This window comes from Garra rufa, chromosome 24 (genome assembly GCF_049309525.1).
Source record: "Garra rufa chromosome 24, GarRuf1.0, whole genome shotgun sequence".
Taxonomy (NCBI): domain Eukaryota; kingdom Metazoa; phylum Chordata; class Actinopteri; order Cypriniformes; family Cyprinidae; genus Garra; species Garra rufa.
The window spans coordinates 14054200-14076615 of record NC_133384.1 but is presented as its reverse complement, the minus strand read 5'-3'; the positions used below and the strand labels follow the sequence as shown (position 1 = coordinate 14076615).

The 22416-nt window shown below is 38.5% G+C and overlaps 1 protein-coding gene across 1 annotated transcript in view; it reads left to right on the top strand.

Annotated features, from left to right (window-relative positions):
- Positions 1-22416, top strand: part of LOC141300796 (sickle tail protein homolog) — a 154632-nt gene that overhangs the window by 47291 nt on the left and 84925 nt on the right. Inside the window, exon 2 of the mRNA XM_073831094.1 lies at positions 20562-20854. Within this exon, the coding sequence (XP_073687195.1) occupies positions 20562-20854 (293 nt within the window). The remainder of the gene's footprint in view (positions 1-20561; positions 20855-22416) is intronic.

The window sequence follows — 22416 nt, the reverse complement described above, 5'->3', positions numbered from 1 at the left end:
CCCCTTCCTGATTTTTTTTTTTTTTTTTTTTGCATGTTTGTCACACTATAATGTTTCGGATCATCAAACAAATTTAAGTATTAATCAAAGATAACACAAGTAAACACAACATGCAGTTTTTGAATAAAGTTTTTTTATTATAAAGTGAAAACTAAATCCAAACCCACATGGCCCTGTGTGGAAAAAGTGTTTTCCCCCTAAACTTAATAACTGATTGGGCCACCCTTAGCAGCAACAACTGCAATCAAGCATTTGCGATAACTTGCAGTAAGTCTGTTACAGTGCTGTGCAGGAATTTTGGCCCACTCATCTTGGCAGAATTGTTGTAATTCAGCGACACTGGAGGGTTTTCGAGCATGAACCGCCTTTTTAAGGTCATGCCACAGCATCTCAATAGGATTCAGGTCAGGACTTTAACTAGGTCACTCCAAAGTCTTCATTTTGTTTTTCTTCAGCCATTCAGAGGTGGATTTGCTGGTGTGTTTTGGATCATTGTCCTGCTGCAGTATTTTCCCAAAAGTCTTGGGGATCATCAAGATGTTTTTTGGCAAAACTGAGACGAGCCTTTATGTTCTTTTGGTAACACTTTATAATAACTACACACTATGAATCATTAGTTAAGCATTGGTAAATAGTTAATTAATCATTTATAAAGCATTATTCCTACCTTAATAGACATTTGTAAGCAGTTTATAAATACAGCTATAAATGCTTTATTCTTGTTTTATAAGCATCTTTATAATATGCTTAATAATTGTATTTTCATACTTTATTAAGGATCAGTTAATCATTTCTAAATTAAGCATTACATTATTTACAAACCAGTTAGTTAGTAGTTGTAAGTGGTTCAGGAGATCATTTAGAAAGTGTTGGTAAATGATTCATAAACCATTGAATGCACATTTATACATCTTATTATTCAGACATATATTAACAGTTAGTCAGTGTGTTAATAAATGCTTTAATAACACATATTCCTGCTGTAACTCATAATCAATTCAGGCAGTTATAAAACATTTACTAGCTGTCAGTTAATGGTTTTTGTGAGCTTATCTAAAGTGAGGACTATTTATGCCTTATAAAGTGTTAATAAGTTGAGTTTTAACATTTTGAAACCCACTCAGCCGTTCTCCTATGCTATCAGTCTCATAGGATTCAATGATCTATGCTAAGCTATGCTAAAAGTGATATCTCCAGAACAGGAGAACGACTTTGTAAACACTTTATAAGGCATAAATAGTCCTCACTTTAGATGAGCTCACAAAAACCCATTAACTGACAGCTAGTAAATGTTTTAACTGCCAGTAAATGCTAGTAACTGCCTGAATTAATAATGAGTTACAGTAGGAATTCATGCTAAAATCATGCTAGTGACTTGCTAGTCATGCTAAAATTAGGCTAGTGACTTGCTAGTCATGCTAGAATCATGCTAGTGACTTGCTAGTCATGTTAAAACATGCTAGTGACTTGCTAGTCATGCTAGAATCATGCTAGTGACTTGCTAGTCATGCTAAATTTATGCTAGTGACTTGCTAGTCATGCTAGAATCATGCTAGTGACTTGCTAGTCATGCTAAATCATGCTAGTGACTTGCTAGTCATGCTAGTCATGCTAGTGACTTGCTAGTTATGCTAGAATCATGCTAGTGACTTGCTAGTCATGCTTAAATCATGCTAGTGACTTGCTAGTTATGCTAGAATCATGCTAGTGACTTGCTAGTCATGCTAGAATCATGCTAGTGACTTGCTAGTCATGTTAAATCATGCTAGTAACTTGCTAGTCATGCTAGAATCATGCTAGTGACTTGCTAGTCATGCTAGAATTATGCTAGTGATTTGCTAGTCATGTTAAAGCATGCTAGTAACTTGCTAGTCATGCTAAAATCATGCTAGTGACTTGCTAGTCATGCTAAAATCATGATAAAATCATGCTAGTAACTTGCTATTCATGCTAAAATCATGCTAATGACTTGCTAGTCATGCTAACATCATGCTAGCAACTTGCTAATCATGTTAGAAACATGTTAGGGATTTGCTAATCATGCTACAAACACGCTAACAACTTGCTAATCATGTTAGAAACATGCTAGCAACTTTGCTAATCATGCTAGCAATATGCTAGAAACATGCTAGTAACCACCCTGGGTACCCTAGTAACCGCATAGCAACACCTTAGCAACCACCCCAGGCACCATAGCAACCACATAGCAACTCCTTAGCAACCACCCCGGTACCCTAGCAACGACATAGCAACACCCTAGCAACCACCCTAGGCACCATAGCAACCACATAGCAACACCTTAGCAACCACCCCGGGTACCCTAGAAACGGCATAGCAACACCTAAGCAACCATCCCGGTTACCCTAGCAACCGCATAGCAACACCCTAGCAACCACCCTGGGCATTCAAATGGTTTATGAATCATTTACCAACACTTTCTAAATGATCTCATGAACCACTTACAACTATTAACTAACTGGTTTGTAAATAATGTAATGCTTAATTTAGAAATTATTAACTGATCCTTAATAAAGTATGAAAATACAATTATTAAGCATATTATACAGATACTTATAAAACAAGAATAGAGCATTTATAGCTGTATTTATAAACTGCTTACAAATGTGTATTAATGTAGGAGTAATGCTTTATAAATGATTAATTAACTATTTACCAATGCTTAACTAATGACTCATAGTGTGTAGTTATTATAAAGTGTTACCGTTCTTTTTGCTCAGCAGCGGTTTTCATCTTGGAACTCTGCCATGCAGGCCATTTTTGCCCAGTCTCTTTCTTATGGTGGAGTCATGAATACTGACCTTAACTGAGGCAAGAGAGGCCTGCAGTTCTTTAGATGATGAGGTGATGTCTTTTGTGACCTCTTGGATGAGTCGTCGCTGCACTTTTGGGGTAATTTTGGTCGGCCAGTTCACCACTGTTCCATGTTTTCACCATTTGTCGATAATGGCTCTCACTGTGGTTTGCTGGAGTCCCAAAGCTTTAGAAATGGCTTTATAACCTTTTCCAGACTGATATATTTCAATTACTTTCTTTCTCATTTGTTCCTGAATTTCTTTGGATCTCAACATGATGTGTAGCTTTTGAGGATCTTTTGGTCTACTTCACTTTGTCAGACAGGTCCTATTTAAGTGATTGCAAACAGGTGTGGCAGTAATCAGGCCTGGGTGTGGCTAGAGAAACTGAACTCAGGTGTGATAAACCACAGTTATGTTTTAATGTTAGCACTGTTAGCAATGTTAGCACTGTTCTGACGCTTAACAACTTAAAAACTAAATTCCTCACAAGTGAGGTAACAACAGCGTGATCTTGAAGAAAATGAACTTAAAGTTTCACTATTAATAGACACGATGCTGCCAATCGCTTTGAGAGACGCACAGACTTGAGAGAGGTAATTCACCAGCTTTATCTCTCTCTTCCTCTCTCTTTCTGTCTGTCTGTTGGTTTGTCTGTCTAAACTTCATTATTAACTGCATTAGTAGTTTGCTATCAACGGCTCAAGTGTCGTAACTAGGTCTAAATTGACGTTTTGGAATTAGCAACGAAGGGTTGGATGAGCTGCGTAAGAAATTAATCCTACTCACAATAGCTTTGTAAATACAAAAACCGGACGAATGTCTTTAAATATATCATCTGATCGATGTCTTGAGGTGTGGTAACCGTAGTATAAGCGGAATAATTGACTTTGGTCCGTTGTGTTCACACCTCGGGTGTGCATTATTTTCTAATAATTCAATGGCCCATATTATATTATATTATACTGGTAACTTAAATACCTACATAACATATGCTGCCAAAAAGTTCTTGAAATCATTCTATGTCTCCTCTAAGGAAACATAAAAAAGTCAGTTATTCCATAATTTCTGAGGGTTTATGGAACATCATATAATCCCTTAGAGTGTCCCCACTTTCATCTTATAATTACAGATTCATCAGCCATGTGCTCTTTTCATCCCAGCTGGACATGGGTGTGTGTGCGAGAGAGAGAGTGTAAGTGTTGAGTAGTTAATTATGTTTGGTCTTTAGTAAGTCTTTGGGTATTAAACTTGGCTAATCTTAATAAAAATGGATGAAATCCCTCTAACTGCTAACAGTCAGGACCTTTTTTCACGCTTTTATGTCGTCTCACTTTGTCTCTGTCTCTCGTTCTTTTTTCCTCATTTATCTGCGCTAACCATATGCTAATGACGCCTTATCTTTTTCCGCTTTATAATCAGCTGTTAGCACGAATGTACGAAATTGCGCTGCACGGATTGGTCTTAATTCAACAGATGAATTTTTGATGTCTGCATCGAGGGCAATTTCACTGGAAAAGGCTTACTGGCTGCTAGGAAGGATATGATTTTCCATAAGGCCTGTTTGGCTGTGGTTACATGATTATTCGTTTTCATGCGACTGGAATGTGTCTGAGCCAGGCAGGCAACTGAATGAACTAGGTGAAACTTGACATGCAGGAACAGATTAATGCATCTGGCCGGCTATCAGACGCTGAAGCGAAGAATCCCAAATTCACTTTAAAGCAACATCTTTGTTATCTTCATGACCTCTGGTCTCTCTTTCTGTGCCAGAGCCTCTGATACATTCTGATAAGTGAGTCTAGCTAGATGGAGTGGAAAAAAGAAATAGTTGAAAGGCACTTTGAGTTTGTTTATGCAGCGATGAAACCTCCTCCTCTGAAAATATAACAGACTTGAGTTATGGACAGACCAAGAAAATATAGGGATGCTTGTTATTTATAACATATTGGTTCATATTAGACCAATTTTAAAATTAAAAATAGTAATTGGAAGCTTACGTGGTTATGACATATGAGGGGGAAAAACTGTAGACACATTTTCTGTCTTAACTCTAAAAGCATTTTCTTTTCCATCTGTTGTTCTTCAAATTTTCAGGTAGAGTTTTATAATGTGTTTTGATTTGACTCTGACAGGGGGATGATGGGAAAAAGTGTCAGTATAAGGCAGAACATCTTTCCCACACCTCTCCGCTGTCCACCCCATTCTTTTACACACGCTGCACTTGTCATTTTTCACACTGAGAGGTTTCCTGGCAGCTGCTGCATGAGCTGAGTGGAAATGCATCTTTACCTCTCCTCCTTCCTGTCGTTTATTCCTCTTCTTCTGTGGTACGAAATGGATGGAAGCAAATGTTTTAGAGATGAAGCACATCAGCGGGGGCAAACAGATGCTTTAAAGAGAAAAAAAACTGTGCTTGCAGTGTTCGTTTTGTTTAGTAGCAAATTGAAATAACAGAATGTATGAATACATAAAATGCACAAAAATCTCTCAAACATGCATATTTATTAACCATTCAAATGTCTTCCAGACAGAGTTTGGGTGAGTCCTCGGGTCTTCCGACATTTCAGTCTTAGGGTCACACAATATTCCAAATGTGATTTGAATGGAAGGAAAAGGGAAAGCCTCAGGAAAATGTACACAATAGAAGTAGCAGCAGGACACATAGAGAGTCCTCCACCCCGTTCCCTGCCTGTTCCTCGGATGTTTTTCCTGCATTCCACCAATAGTCTCCATTCCAAATGGAAGTTTACCTCCCGTCTTCCTCTTCCAAACCCTGAATTCAGCTGAGACTTTTAGCTCAGCAGTGGCACATTTTCCAATAACAACCAGTGTGACCTTGTCACAGTGCTAAAGCGCCCATGTAGTACAATAATGAAATGTCTATTGTTTTGAAATGATCGATAGAAGCGGGGATGTTTTTATAAACGTATTGCGTGTCGCATATCAAAGAATGGTGACACATTGTGTGTTTAATTGTGAGTGTGTGTGTGTTTTGACTACAGATTTTAGAGTCAAACTGTTCTTCTTAGCAGGACTGAGATGGTTCTTCATTAAGTGACATCAGGCATATGGCATTCATTACACACACCCAATGGATCACAGAATTTTGGGAGCACACACCCCATGAACACAGACATGCATATCCAAAAACAAGCTCTGGAAGTAGAATTTCCCCCTAATTTATTCAGATACACTACCGTTCAAGTTTGGGGTTGGTTTTTGAAAGGAAGGAAGGCAGTAAAGACATTTAAAATATTACAAAAAGTTGAATTTATAAAAATGACCCTGTTCAAAAGTTTGCATAGACTTTATTCTTAATATTCTTTAGTTTTTTTGTTTAGTGATAGTTGTTCATGAGTCTCTTATTTGTCCTGGACAATTAAACTGCCGACTGTTTTTCAGAAAAATCCCTAAATTCTTTGTTTTTTTCTGCATTTTTATGTATTTGAACCCCTTTCAACAATGACTGTATGATTTCATCTTTTCACACTGAGGACAACTGAGGGCTCATATGCAACTATTACAGAATGTTCAGATGCTCACTGATGCTTCAGAAGAAAACGCAATGCGTTAAGGGCCTGGGGGTCAAAACTTTTGAACAGAATTAAGATGTGTACTTTTTTTATTTATTTTGCCTAAATATATATATATATATTCATTTAGTACTGCCCTTCAGGAGCTACAGAAGATGCTAAAATGTTTCCCAGAAGACAAAATAAGTTAAATTTACCCCAATCTTCAAATTACCCCCAAGCCCTTAATGCATTGTGCATTGAAGCATCAGTGAGCGTTTCAACCTTCTGTAATAGTTGCAATCCCTTAGATGTCCTCAGTGTGAAAATATGCATCTGAAAATCATGCAGCTGTTTTTGAAAAGGGTTCAAATCCATAAAAATGCTTAATAACCAAAGCATAATAAAAACACAATCAAAATTTGTGGAACCTGAAGGGTTTTTCTAAAGAACAGTAGGCAGTTCAGGACAAACACGAGACGTATGTACAACTATCACTAAACAAAAAAACACAGCTGTGGATTATTCAGGTAACAACACAGTATTAAGAATCAAGAAGATGTAAACTTTTGAACAGGGTCATTTTTATAAATTCAACTACGTTCTCTTGTGGACTATATGTAAACATATTTTATGTGAAATATCTTCTTTAGGTCAGTGCTAAATAAAACAAAACATGCATTTTTATGATCCCTGTTATTTTGGTAAAAGAAATTAACATTTTGCAGATTCTACAAGGTGCATGTAAACTTTTGACCTTAACTGTACAGTCGTGGCCAAAAGTTTTGAGAATGACACAAATATTAGTTTTCACAAAGTTTGCTGCTAAACTGCTTTTAGATCTTTGTTTCAGTGGTTTCTGTGATGTACTGTAATATAATTACAAGCACTTCATACGTTTCAAAGGCTTTTATCGACAATTACATGACATTTATGCAAAGAGTCAATATTTGCAGTGTTGGCCCTTCTTTTTCAGGACCTCTGCAATTCGACTGGGCATGCTCTCTATCAACTTCTGGGCCAAATCTTGACTGATAGCAACCCGTTCTTTCATAATCACTTCTTGGAGTTTGTCAGAATTAGTGGGTTTTTGTTTGTCCACCCGCCTCTTGAGGATTGACCACAAGTTCTCAATGGGATTAAGATCTGGGGAGTTTCCAGGCCATGGACCCAAAATTTCAACGTTTTGGTCCCCGAGCCACTTAGTAATCACTTTTGCCTTATGGCACGGTGCTCCATCGTGCTGGAAAATGCATTGTTCTTCACCAAACTGTTGTTGGATTGTTGGAAGAAGTTGCTGTTGGAGGGTGTTTTGGTACCATTCTTTATTCATGGCTGTGTTTTTGGGCAAAATTGTGAGTGAGCCCACTCCTTTGGATGAGAAGCAACCCCACACATGAATGGTCTCAGGATGCTTTACTGTTGGCATGACACAGGACTGATGGTAGCGCTCACCTTTTCTTCTCCGGACAAGCCTTTTTCCAGATGCCCCAAACCATCGGAAAGAGGCTTCATCTGAGAATATGACTTTGCCCCAGTCCTCAGCAGTCCATTCGCCATACTTTTTGCAGAAGGTCAATCTGTCCCTGATGTTTTTTTTTTTTTTTGGAGAGAAGTGGCTTCTTTGCTGCCCTTCTTGACACCAGGCCATCTTCCAAAAGTCTTCGCCTCACTGTGTGTGTAGAAGCGCTCACACCTGCCTGCTGCCATTCCTGAGCAAGCTCTGCACTGGTGGCACTCCGATCCCGCAGCTGAATCCTCTTTAGGAGACGATCCTGGCGCTTGCTGGACTTTCTTGGACGCCCTGAAGCCTTCTTAACAAGAATTGAACCTCTTTCCTTGAAGTTCTTGATGATCCTATAAATTGTTGATTTAGGTGCAATCTTAGTAGCCACAATATCCTTGCCTGTGAAGCCATTTTTATGCAACGCAATGATGGCTGCACGTGTTTCTTTGCAGGTCACCATGGTTAACAATGGAAGAACAATGATTTCAAGCATCACCCTCCTTTTAACATGTCAAGTCTGCCATTCTAACCCAATCAGCCTGACATAATGATCTCCAGCATTGTGCTCGTCAACATTCTCACCTGAGTTAACAAGACGATTACTGAAATGATCTCAGCAGGTCCTTTAATGACAGCAATGAAATGCAGTGGAAAGTTTTTTTCGGGATTAAGTTCATTTTCATGGCAAAGAAGGACTATGCAATTCATCTGATCACTCTTCATAACATTCTGGAGCATATGCAAATTGCTATTATAAAAACATAAGCAGCAACTTTTCCAATTTCCAATATTTATGTAATTCTCAAAACTTTTGGCCACGACTGTATATACTAATTTAATTTAAACTGTTATTTTAAATTGTTTTAATAATTCACAATATTACTGTTTTTAGTATTTTAGACCAAATACATAATCACTAAAAATTACACCAACCCCAAACATCTGAACAGTATGGAGAGAAAAAAAAAGAAAAAAAGACCTAGATTCCAAAACTGTTCTTGTGAATGATTCATACTGAATGAGTCAAACTGGTTCTCGAGTTCAACCGGAGAGGATTGTCATTGCTGAAAAACTTCACTAAAGGTCTGTTTTTACGAATATATTGTTAATATACTAATTTTAACAATATTTTAATGATTGTTTATAGTGTTTTCGTGTCCTTTTTGAAGCTTAAATTGCATTGACCATTCAAAGCATCTTTGTTTGTGTTATGTAGTATTTGGAATTAATCAGATCTCTTTCTGAAAAGATTCTGTTTGATGTCATGACCAAAATCATGCTTTGCAATGTAGCAAATGTGTGTTTTGTAACTAATCTTGTGATGATGTTGACATTTGTTAATCAGATTTGTATCACATGGGCATTGCGGGACGCATTTCTGCTTTAGTACTTTCAGCCTGTGACTTTCGGGACACTTAATCTGGATTGTGAGAAACGGGATCAGGGTTAAATAGGACAGTAATCTGGATTGGGGACAGTGATTTTGAGCCTGTAGCGCTTGGTCATTCTTTCACGCTAATTTGACTTCGTTCATGCAAATCTTGACTGACCTCAGACAAATCTCAGACAAACAGTGTCTTAGCCCTGTGCTCTTGTATATGAGTGTGTGTAGCTGGGGTCCTGCTGCATTACAGCACTGACATGCCTCAGTGCTGATGACATCGTCCAACTGGGAGGCGGCCTAGAAGGGATTATGTCATAGACAGCGAATCAGATCATTTGCTGCAGCCTTCATCCATTAGAGAAATTAGTTTTTTGTATATCGTCACCCTCAACGGTCCTCCATTCTTTGCCCTCCATCCTTCTTGCCTCCCATCTTTTTAACCTCCACTTTGTATCATTCCCTTCCTTTTTCTGTAATGTGATATTTTGTACCCTAAACCATTTTTTTTCCAGTCTGCTCTGCCTCTGGCTAAAACATCACTCTAATGCTTTCATTATCAGTTAGCTTTTTTCTGATTAATGCTGCGAAATAGATCCATTAGAGTTTTTAACCTGCTTATCCATTGTGTTATTCAACAGTTCATGATGTAGTTTAATAGTTTTAAAGATGTGTGCAAATCTGGAAGACATTCTGATGTGACAGATAAAGAAATCACTTTGCCAGATGTTTGTTTATGTTGTGAACCAGACACTAGAGGGCGCCAGAGTCGTATTAAGAAAATTAACTATGTAGATGTGCACCGGCCCCAAAAGTATTTGAACACTTAAAGGGATGTTTTTAATGTTGTTACCTATTGACATAAGGTCATAAGAAAGTGCATTAGATAGCAAAATATCAACCAAGTGAGATAAAAGTTGTCAGGTATAAGTTATAAAACAATGACTAATAGTTTGCAGAGGGCACTATGAGATCAAGCTAGTGTTTGCTTGGTCACATAAGGTCATGTTCGCTTTTTTCATAGTCACAAGCTGGTATGTTCTCTGTCGGAGTGTGTATAGATGTTTCTGACCGCTGTCTTGGACGATATTAGTATGTTGGGGTCTGTAGTGCTGCTCTGTGTGGGAAACATTTTCTGTAGGCTGCAGTAATTGAAGCTGGAAGGACTTTGTGTACACAGTGAGGAAATGAAAGGGAGACTTTGAGATGTTTTCGCTTGGCCAGATGTTGATGTCATTAAAATCTTGATTCATGAATTATGAGATGAATAGCAGTGTGTACTTGTGGGTTTTAATGTGTCTCTGGACTGTATAGTCTGCCCCCTGATGGTTTACCACTGTACCATATTGGGTCATGGAGCAATAGCTGTCAGATTCTGCAGGCTTGTACCTCTTTGCTTTTTCATTCTGTTTATTTAGGAAAGAGCACATACTTTAGAGGTCACTTTAGAGCCAGGGGTGTGATGAAGGTGTGACAGCAGGCGCATTGCCATGGGCCATGGGTCATCATTTCCTCACCCCATGATTTCTGACCTGTATGACTTTCTATCTTCAGTGGATCACAAAAGTAGAAGTTTTAAAGAATATTCACACTGCTCTTTTACAATGCAAATAAATTATACAGGGTCCAAGAGTTGTCAGACCCTAGAAAAGGATGAAAAAATTCAAGTTCAAACAGCTAAGAACTATTTTGTGGACTATTTTGTATTTCCGTTGACTAAGTGACCCTCTTTTTCTCTATAGTACAAGACATTAAACTACTAACTAAACTATTTGTGACCCTGGACCTCTAAACCAGTCAATATTTTAAAACTGAGATTTATACATCATCTGAAAGCTGAATAAATAAGCCTGTTAGGATAGAACGATATTTGGCTGAAATACAACTATTTAAAAATCAGGAATCTGAGGGTGGATAAAAATACAAATATTAAGAAAAATCGCTCTTAAAGTTGTCCAAATGAAGTTCTTAGCAATGCATATTACTAATCAAAAATTAAGTTTTGATATATTTACAGTAGGAAGTTTACTAAATATATTAACGTAATATTCTAATGATTTTTGGCAGTAAAGAAAAATCGATCATTTTGACCCATACAATGTATTTTTGGCCATTGCTGCAAATATACCAGTTCTACTTAAGACATTTATTCAGTCAAACCAACAAATAACATAATCATCATTATTTAAAAAAGGATGCGTTTTAATAACAGTAGATGAATAATCATGTACTAAAACCTAATTAACTATTACTCTAACATGAACTAATGTTGAGTTAAGGCATGTACTAATCATGAAATAACCTTAATAACAGCATGAGTCAAATGAAATCATGTGTGAATAACGACCACCATAACGTACTCGGTTACTAACGTAACCTCGGTTCTCTCAGAGAGGGAACGAGTACTGCGTAAGCTAAGCTTACGCAGTACGAGAGACCTCTCGTAAGAGAACTACTTTTTTGTTAGTTAATGTATTAATTAACATTTTGGGGTTAGTTTTAACACATATGACTCAAAATGCAGTTAAAGGGATAGTTTACTAAAAAAATATAATTCTGTCATTAATTACTCACCCTCATCTCATTCCAAACCTGTAAGACCTTTGTTTATCTTCAGGGAAAACATATTGAAGATAATTTTGATGAAATCCAAGAACTTTCTGACCCTGCATAGACAGCAATGCAACTACAGTACCACACATACCAAAATGTTATGAAGCTACAAGCTCCGCGTCAGTCTTTTCATAGCTTTATAACATTATAGTTGAACCATGGGTGTCACATGGACTATTTTAATAATGTTCTTACTACCTTTCTGGGCCTTGAATGTGTCAGTTGTGTTGCTGTCTATGCAGGTTCTTGGTTTACTTCATATCATTTTATAGTAAAAGTGTATAGTGAATAAAGCAGCTTCTGAGCAGCTTCCCCAGAATTTACCTAAACATCAAGATGTGACCATGTGTGACAGTGCCAGTTTAATTCTAATGGGTGAGAAAGAATGAAGAGTGTGAGATGGTGGAGTGCAGTCATGTCTGAATGAGAGCACTGACATTTGAAGGTGCTTATCTCGCTTTAGAGCAGCGAATGGGTTCTAATCACATTTTAATAAAGCCATTTCAGCAGTGTTATATTAAAACATAAATTGTAATTTGACAAAGCCCATGAACTGAATGAAGAATCTGGACTCAGATAAGAACGGTGTGTGTGTCTGTGTTCAACAGACTGTATACCTTATTGTCTCTGGTCGGACAGACTGCTGTATCCCTGCCAGGACAGACTCCTGTGAAATCTCAACGGACGGATAGACAGCATGACTTTGGCCGCTTGCTGTACTATACAATGTGGCACTTCCCGATTTATCTTCTTCATTTCTCCTGTCTCTTTCTCTTTTTGTGTTTCTCTCTATCTCTCTCTCACACACACACACCTTTGAATGTCTCTTCTCCAGCTGTGTGCGGAATGATCCATGAGTTCATTCTGCCAAATATAATCAAGATGCAATTCTCACAGCAAGGACTGGTGTGTGTGAGTATGTGTGTGTGAGCAGCTGTTCACAGGCGGCTCCCTCATCTCCTCTCTTCAGGGTGCCACAAGCCCCTCTGTTGGCAGGGCGACCGTTGACACGGAGACAAACACACAGGCGAGAGCTTCTTTATTCACTTTATTAAGGGGAAGGGTCAGTCATGGCCAACTGCGCGGTAACTCAGATATAACTCAAACTGTCATGTAATACACACACAGTAAACCCTAAAACGACACAGTAAGTCAAATAGAAATAATAATTTAGAACAAAAACTATTAAGAATAGTAATTCTCACTTCTCATCTAGAAAATGAATTCAATTCACTTTGTGATAGAGGTCCCTCTTGTGGTCACTTCCAAAACAACCAGGCAGATACAGTTGAAGTCAAAAGTTTACATACACCTTGCAGAATCTGCAAAATGCTAAGTATTTTACCAAAATAAGAGGGAATTATTTAGTGATAGTTGTTCATGAGTCCCTTGTTTGTGCTGAACAGTTAAACTGTTCTTCAGAAAAATTCTTCAGGTTCCACAAATTCTTTGGTTTTTCAGCATTTTTGTGTATTTAAACCCTTTCCAACAATGACTGTATGATTTTGAGATCCATCTTTTCACACTGAGGACAACTGAGGGACTGATGCTTCAGAAGGAAACACAATGCATTATAAGATGGGGGGGGGGGGGGTGAAAACTTTTGGAATTTAAAGATCAGGGTAAATTTAAATTATTTTGTCTTCTGGAAAACATACACGTATCTTCTGTAGCTTCCGAAGGGCAGCACTAAATGAGAAAAAATATGATATTCAGGCAAAAAAAAAATGTACACATCTTTAATCTGTTCAAAAGTTTTCACCCCCGGGTGAACACACAGTTAGTTACATTTTCTTAGGACGTCACGCAGTATTGTAATGCATTATTTTAAAAGTAAGTGGTCATAGTGCACCAAGCTAAGATTCTAGGTGACATTGTTATTCCTTGTGCCCTTTTTAAAGCACTAGGTCAGGATTTTTGGCCTTATACAAATAATGGCACTACAGTACAGCGGATGAATGAGGCCATAATCTGATAATGAAAGGCAAGCGTTGAGCAGACTGAACTCTGACACTGTTATCCGGTTCTGCTCCTCTGCTTGCAGATCAAAAGATCACGTCCACTGTAAACAGATACCGGAGGCCGAAAGTTGAACTCTTCCTGTGAGAGAGGCAAAAATGTTACTAGGCTGCATTGTGGTACTATTACAGCATCATAAAGCCCTTTATTTACTGTACAAAGCGCTTATTACATAAATCAGGTCAGTCACCTGCACATATGCAGGAACTAAAACAGTAACACACTTTCTATACTCCACACCTGTTTTACAGACGCCTGTAAAGTGTGTGTATGTGTAAAAGTCTGGAGGTTGTAAACTTTAAGAAGGAAAGACATCTGGTTTAGTCTCTGGTGGACTGATTGCAGTTACAATGCAATTCTTCATGCATTAAATAAATCGTAATTATGAATACTGTGCTTATGAATGTACTTTGTCTGAAATATTTGTGGGTTTCCATTGAGAAATCCTTTTCTTCCTCTGGGAATTTGTCAGTGTCTCCTGCCTTGGGCTTGCTGCAGGCTGAGGGAGCAAGATGATCTATGGGAACTTGTTGGAACAGAGCAAGTCAGATTTAATCTGGATTACAAGTTGATAAAGGAGATAAAAACAGATTCGGCCTAAAGTGCTCTGCTATTCTGTGTATTGTCTTAAGGGTTTATCAGTGTCATTGGTTGAACATGCCGCCCAGCATTGTGATCAGGGAAGAAGACGCAAAGCGTCACACCCATATCATATTATTGTTTGTATGCTTTCATAATCTGATTAAAGTTAATTATCCAAGTAAAAGATGACGACGAAGATGAGTTGTTCCCCCACCACCCAAACCCTGAAGCTCATCCTAAAAAGTGACAGTGATTGACAGTTGGAATTCATCAGCCAGAACACCTCAGGGTTTGGAGGATCTTTAAATGAGCACAAAAATTCTGTGTGCGCAGTTAACACCAGCAAATAGAATTGCAAAGATAAAATCCAAACAAGTTTCCTGAACACTCCCAAAGTCAGAAAAGTCCAAACGAGCTTGGTTTTAGCTTATTAAACATACTTTTTGAACACAAATTAATAGTAGGATGATCATATTTTGGAGAATTCAGTTTTGTGAGGTGTACATAAAATTGCCCTGCTGAAAAAACCGCATATGCTGGTTAGGTAGGTTTTGGTGCTGGTATGCTGGTTTTAGCTGGTTTATGATGGTCCTTTGCTGGTTTATGCTGGTCCTTTGCTGGTCCTTTGCTGGTTTATGCTGGCCATTTGCTGGTTTATGCTGGTCCTTTGCTGGTTTATGCTGGTCCTTTGCTGGTCCTTTGCTGGTTTATGCTGGCCATTTGCTGGTTTATGCTGGTCCTTTGCTGGTTTATGCTGGTCCTTTGCTGGTCCTTTGCTGGTTTATGCTGGCCATTTGCTGGTTTATGCTGGTCCTTTGCTGGTTTATGCTGGCCATTTGCTGGTTTATGCTGGTCCTTTGCTGGTTTATGCTGGCCATTTGCTGGTTTATGCTGGTCCTTTGCTGGTTCTTTGCTGGTTTATGCTGGTCCTTTGCTGGTTTATGCTGGTCCTTTGCTGGTTTATGCTGGCCATTTGCTGGTTTATGCTGGTCCTTTGCTGGTTTATGCTGGCCATTTGCTGGTTTATGCTGGTCCTTTGCTGGTTTATGCTGGCCATTTGCTGGTTTATGCTGGTCCTTTGCTGGTTTATGCTGGCCATTTGCTGGTTTATGCTGGTCCTTTGCTGGTCCTTTGTTGGTTTATGCTGGCCATTTGCTGGTTTATGGTGGTCCTTTGCTGGTTTATGCTGGTCCTTGACCAGCAACATGACCAGCATAAACCAGCAAAGGACCAGCATAAACCAGCACCAAAACCTACCTAACCAGCATATGCTGGTTTTTTCAGCAGGGTGTGTATGATTCACTTATTGCACATCTTATTAAATGCCACTATCATCCCTTAGTCAGTCACTGTCTGTAACACAATATCCCCAGCCACACAAAAGAGCTCTGTCCAACCAAAGAGAGAGATGTACAGTGTTTTTAGAGAGAGGAGATGAAAGTTTATGAGTGGTAGCACACAAATACACATTCCTCCATAAATCCATTACTGAGCACAACTCTACACCACTGACCCCAAACGAACCAGGATACACATACACACACATCTCTTTACTACAGACTCATGCCCTGTTCGGTTTACAGCCTAGTGTCAGGCCATTGTGTCCTGTGACCAGAAATTGCAAGTTAAAGAAGGTGAAGAAGACTGTAATGGAAATAAAAAGTGTTTTTACAGGGGAAAGAGTGAGGGATGTGGTTGTACTTCCTCAGCGCTGTTCAGTGCGAGAGATTTTTTCAATCGAGAAAGGGGGATTGTGTGGTTTGGGAGATGAAAATTGTGCTGTTTAGGCTTGTGGTTTGGGGAAAAGTAAGCAATGGGGAATATGTGTGATGAGGAAGAGCTTAATCAACATCTTGCGGAAGGTCACTGGTGCTTTGGTAGGAATGAGAAATGCTGATGACCATGCTCATGACTGATTGTACAGTTGGTATTATGCTTTATTATGGAACATTTGGTCATTTGTGGGTATTTGGGCTTGAAATAACTGGACAACTTTTAACAATTGTTTGGCTTTGGGGTTTTTTAATGGGAGGATGACTAAAAGAGTTTAGTTAACATCCTCAGTGGCCCATGGGATGTTTGCGATGCACTGTAATAGGGTCACTCTATGAAATGATGTATTTAAAATACATAATTGGCATTATTTGAAAACGTGTTAGGAAATTGCATTGTGGCAATCAAGCTAAAAGTAATTGTCGCATATTCTTTTGCCGCTAACATTTTGGCTCTAACACTTCTTGGCTTTCGAACTAGATCAACTGAAGTTGGCACAAACCTTGAGGTTTGTCTGACTCACATTGCTGTATCTTTTCTAACTGATCCAACTGATGAAATTCCAGTAGCAGACTTTCAAATAGGCCAAAATTCCCATAGACTTACATTGACGGACTGCTCAAATAGGACTTCAACTGTCAAAACTTTTAATGTAAACTCATTCTACATTTACACCTATCAACATTAAAATATACTAGCAACTTTGCTAGCTACATGCTATGATTGCATAGCAATATTTTAAAACATGCAAGCAACATGTTAAAACATAAATATGACCTTAAAACTAGGATTTTCTTGAAGTTCCAGAACAAAAATTTACAGATAATTTACTTATCCCCTTTTCATTTAAGATGTTCATGTCTTTCTTTCTTCAGTCGTGAAGAAATGTTTTTTGAGGAAAACATTTTTAGGATTTCTTTCCATATAGTGGACTTATATTGTGCCTGCCCTGCTGAAAAAAACAGCTAAAACCAGCCTAGGCTGATTGGCTGGTCTTAGCTGGTGTAGGCTGGAAGTAGCTGGTTTTAGCTGGTCTCCCAGGCTGGTCAGGCCGGTTTTAGCTGGTGGTTTCGAAAACCCCTCTAAAACCAGCCTGCTGACCAGCTAAAACCAGGCTGGTTGACCAGCTAAAACCAGCCAACCAGCCTAGGCTGGTTTTAGTTGGTTTTTTTTTTTTCAGCATGGTGTGAGTTTGAACTTCCAAAATACAGTTTAAATGCAGCTTCAAAGGGCTTATCTAGCAAAACAATTGGTTATTTTCTATAAAATTGACAATTTATACACTTTTTAACCTCAAATGTGTATTCTGGTTCAAGACAGGTATGTAGAAAAACTCCCATCTCATTTTCCCCTCCAACTTCAGAATCGTTATACATCGCTGTTTTACTTTTGTGTGAAGGATGTTTGATCTCCTTTTCATGTTCACTTTGTAAAAACTGGGTTGGTACTTCTGCAGCAATGTAGGATGATTCTGAGATCATTTAGAGCCCTTTGAAGCTGCATTTAAACTGTATTTTGGAAGTTCAAACTCACAGGGACCATATAAGTCCACTATATAGAAAGAAATCCTGAAATGTTTTCCTCAAAAAACATAATTTCTTTACGACTGAAGAATGAAAGTCATGAACATTTTGGATGACAAGGGGGTGAGTAAATTATTAAACTTCTTTAAGTCAGCATCAAAGTTTGTCTACAAACTTTTCTATCTAGTTAATTTTAATATATATTGCGATATAATTATACAATACATTTAGAAAGGTATCAGAGATGACAGTTTTAAAGTTTAGTTTATTTGTGCTCAAGCTCATGAAACTCCAAGATGATTCTTGTAAAGATAATTAAATATTGATATTTGTACAAACACCCACTCTTCAATTATTGCTTTCTACACAAAAGCATGGTAACAGGGTTGACATTTTTCAACCCGATCTCATGGCAATTCATACATATTTACGAGGTGGCTAATTGGTACGATTTTGTACGACCGTACTTATACAAATTCCTGTGATTTATGCTAAATTGTACGTATTTTGCGTATTTAATTTAAATAACCTACCCCTAATCCCAACCATAAACCTACATCTAGAAAAATCTTACAAAATCATACAAGTGAAATCGTACGAATTTGTACAAATTACATGTAACATAGCATTGCTTTTTTAGATAATCCCAGACTAAAAAATATAAAATGAAGATTAGATTAGAAATGAGACTTAAAAAATACAGACATACAGTATACATTTTCAGTGTTTTTTTGGGGTGACAAATTGATGCAAGAGATACACAGTAGTACAACCTCTTAAATTAACTCTACTTCTGTTTCTAATAGGCATGTCAAATAAAATATAGCGTCTATACCCTGACATGAGGAATAGTGTTTAGTTAACAAAACAACAATAAGACTTACAAGAGCATACAAGAGGTTCTTTCCTTTCCATGTGTTATGCATTAGCTTTCATCTGTCTGTCTGAGCTGACTGAACTTTTATAAATTACACACTGTGTGCGTCCACACACAGACATAAATATTCTTACGCCTCTTTGATGGAATAACAGACTTGAATAGGATTATAGAAGATATGTGAAACATTTTAAAATACCCTTCATTGAATAATCTTCTTGTCGTGAAACTGCAGAGCGGCCGCCCACATTCAGCTCTTGGAGGATTACAGTTCTCTCACAATCACTTTACATTAGACACAATGTACAAAGATAAAAGAATCTGGCAAACAGTAGTATTTGACTTTTATAGGCAGCAACAGGAAGCACTTACCACAAATAGAGTTCAAGTGTACAACTCATAGGTTTTTGAAGTAATAAAGGCATGAAACTAATATTTTGGTAGCAAGGTTGCTACTATAAGCACTTTATTTTTAGTTTTCTAATTTATTTTGTACCTCATTTAAGAAAACTGTGATTGCATGAGGCACAAATGAAGACCAGAATGAAAGAGCGTAACATACAGAGAGAAAATTGTACTAGAAATGTGAATGAGAGGAGACAGGAAGTATGGATCTAGCACCTGTTGGCGAGGGCCCCTCGCTAAGCTTTACATGGGAACGTTAACGTCACCGTCACCTTTTTAGGTCTGGGAATGAGGACACACACACAGGCTCCCGCACACTCAGCATGCAGCGGGCTGTTTTCAATTGGCAAGTTTCTAGAGTTGATCACAGGAGTCGAGAGTAACCCAGACTCCATTAAAGTAAACTGCTAAAGCGTCTTCCACTCATGTGAGAAGCTGTGGAATCTGGCCAACAGCTGCTCTGTACAGACAGACTCTTAAATCCAGTGTCTGTGGGGTCATTGTATTGGAAATCATGGCAGAACTTGGAGAAGAGAATAGAACAGACCTGCCTGGGGAAGGTAAGGGCTCTGTGACGCTGATGTAGATGTGATAAAGCAAGGTTGCAATGAAAGGGTTGAATGTTTGCTGTGTGGAACCGGATTTCTTGATTTTCTTGTTGACTTACTTTGAGATTGTGTGTGCAAGTGTGTGTATAGCTTAGCAGTTATAAATAGACCTGATAGATTGCTGTCCTGTGACACTAAGCGTACGAGGGAGGAGGATGGGTTTCAGGATTTCTCAACCTTACACTCTTACACTTTAGGAGATTTATTGACCCTTTAATGAGCTTTTATGGTATACAACAGAAGCGCTGTGCTAAAGTGAATGTTAGTCTACGATTTCTCACCTTATAAATGGGGTAAACAGTGAACCTCAATTGGGCCATATTTCAACTGTTTAAGTGCCCATTATTGAGAAAAAATGCCCATGTTAGGTACAAACATCTGTGTGGCAGCTTTTCTCAGGAGGGCAATTCATCAGAGGCAGGTCATTCCCAACAGCAGTTATGCTGACACAGTCTTTTCTCCTCTGCACTTCTGCAATACTTTTAGCGCTTATGACACTAACTAAATATGACTGAATGTTTTTGTGTTACTTTAGCAATTTTATTCACTTCTAAGAAAGTATATCTACTGTTTCAAATGATATTTTGATATGCGTTTTTGGGTGTGCGTGTCACATTTGATATAAGTAAACATTCAGTGCTAGCGTGCTGCGCACAGTTAGCTTTGTTAAGACATGTTTGCTTCTTTCGGCTTTTGGAAACTTTAGCTGGAGGATGATCAACCTGACATCTTTCTTTAATAAATCTTGTCCCGACGGCTCCATCCGAGAATCTTCTGTCTGACATCTGTAAAAGTTCATTTTAAACCGTGTGTGTGTGCGTACAGGTATTGATTTTCGTAATACCCATATGTGAAGAGTGCAAACGAGGTCCACAAGGAAACATTCTCATATTTTCCCACTTCTCTCTAATCATTCCACTGCATCTCTGTTATTTTTCTCCCTAGAACCTCTGAAGGGAAATCTAAAGGTGACTTCCAGTGAAGACGCCGAGCACCTGACCCGTAAACATCAGGTTGTCTCCGCTAACAGCCCTGGTAGCCGCTGTGATTCCAAATCTAGCCGTGCAGGGGTTTCACGAAGGCACACGGTGGGCGGAGCGCGCAGCTCACAGGAGATCCTGGCCATGCAGCCCTCAGATATGGATAAAAAGCGAGAGGCCTTTTTGGAACATCTGAAGCAGAAGTATCCACACCATGCCTCCGCCATCATGGGCCATCAGGAGAGACTCCGAGAACAGGTAAAAACCACTCACTGTCAGTATAGTTTGTTGTGCTAATGTTGGCTCTAGAAGTCCAAGATTTGTCTTCTAATGTATCTGAACAAGCCATATGAGGCAGATTTGTTGAAATAGGTGTATTTAGCATCATAAACAAAGTTGAATGATGAATGACAGCCCTGGGCTAAATCTCTTTATAATAGGGGAGTATCGCATACATGTCTTTGTCATATTATAGCCACTTATGCAATACTTTCTAAAGAAACTTGAAGGCTTATAAAAATGCTCACTCTAACTTGTATTTATAATCAAAGTGACATTACTGCTTTATGAATGCACTTTTTTTCTATATATGAATACAAAAACAGTGGCTTATACTGTATACACACACAGATGCATCCATACATACCTGATCTCATGATGAAAACGTACCTCTGGGAATGTTTTCTCAAGACACAAAATAAGTACATATCACTGCAGTTCCCAACAGAAATGAACACTAGATACAGTGAAACATCATGATCTTGTAATCGTTTTCATACACAGTTATGATTACAGTGCACACAGACTAAATTAGTTTAAGTCTTTGGTTCTTTTAATTGTGATGATTTGGCTCACAGTTAACAAAAACCCAATAAATCTCAACAAATTAGAATACTTCATAAGAGCACTAAAAACATTTTTAGTGAATTGTTGGCCTTCTGGAAAGTATGTTCATTTGCTGTATATGTACTCAATACTTAGTAGGGACTCCTTTTGCTTAATTACTGCCTCAATTCGGTGTGGCATGGAGGTGATCAGTCTGTGGCGCTGCTGAGGTGGTATGGAAGCCCAGGTTTTTTTGACATTGGCCTTCAGCTCATCTGCATTTTTTGGTCTCTTGTTTCTCATTTTCCTCTTGACAATACTCCATAGATTCTCTATGGGGTTCGGGTCTGGTGAGTTTGCTGGCAACTTTTGGTGCTTTTGGCAATGTGGGCAGGTGGCAAATCCTGCTGGAAAATGAAATCAAAAGGAAGCATGAAGTGCTCTAAAATTTTTTGGTAAATGGGTGCAGTGACTTTGGTTATCAAAAAACACAGTAGACCAACACCAGAAGATGACATTGCACCCCAAATCATCACTGACTGTGGAAACCTAACACTGGACTTCAAGCAACTTGGGCTATGAGTTTCTCCACCCATCCTCGTGACTCTAGGACCTTGGTTTCCAAATGAAATACAAAACTTCCTCTCATCTGAAAAGAGGACTTTGCACCACTAAGCATCAGTCCATTTCTTCTTCTCTTTAGCCCATGTAAGACGCCTCTGTTGTTGTCTGTGGATCAGGAGTGGCTTAACAAGAGGAATACCACAACTGTAGCCAAATTCTTTGACACATCTGTGTGTGGTGGCTCTTGATGCCTTAACCACAGCCTCAGTCCATTCCTTGTGAAGTTCACCCAAATTCTTGAATCGATTTTGCTTGATAAAGCCTCTCAAGGCTGTGGTTCTCTCGGTTGGTTGTGCATCTTTTTTTTTCCACACTTTTTCTTCCACTCTGTTAACATGCTTGGATACAGCACTCTGTGAACAGCCAGCTTC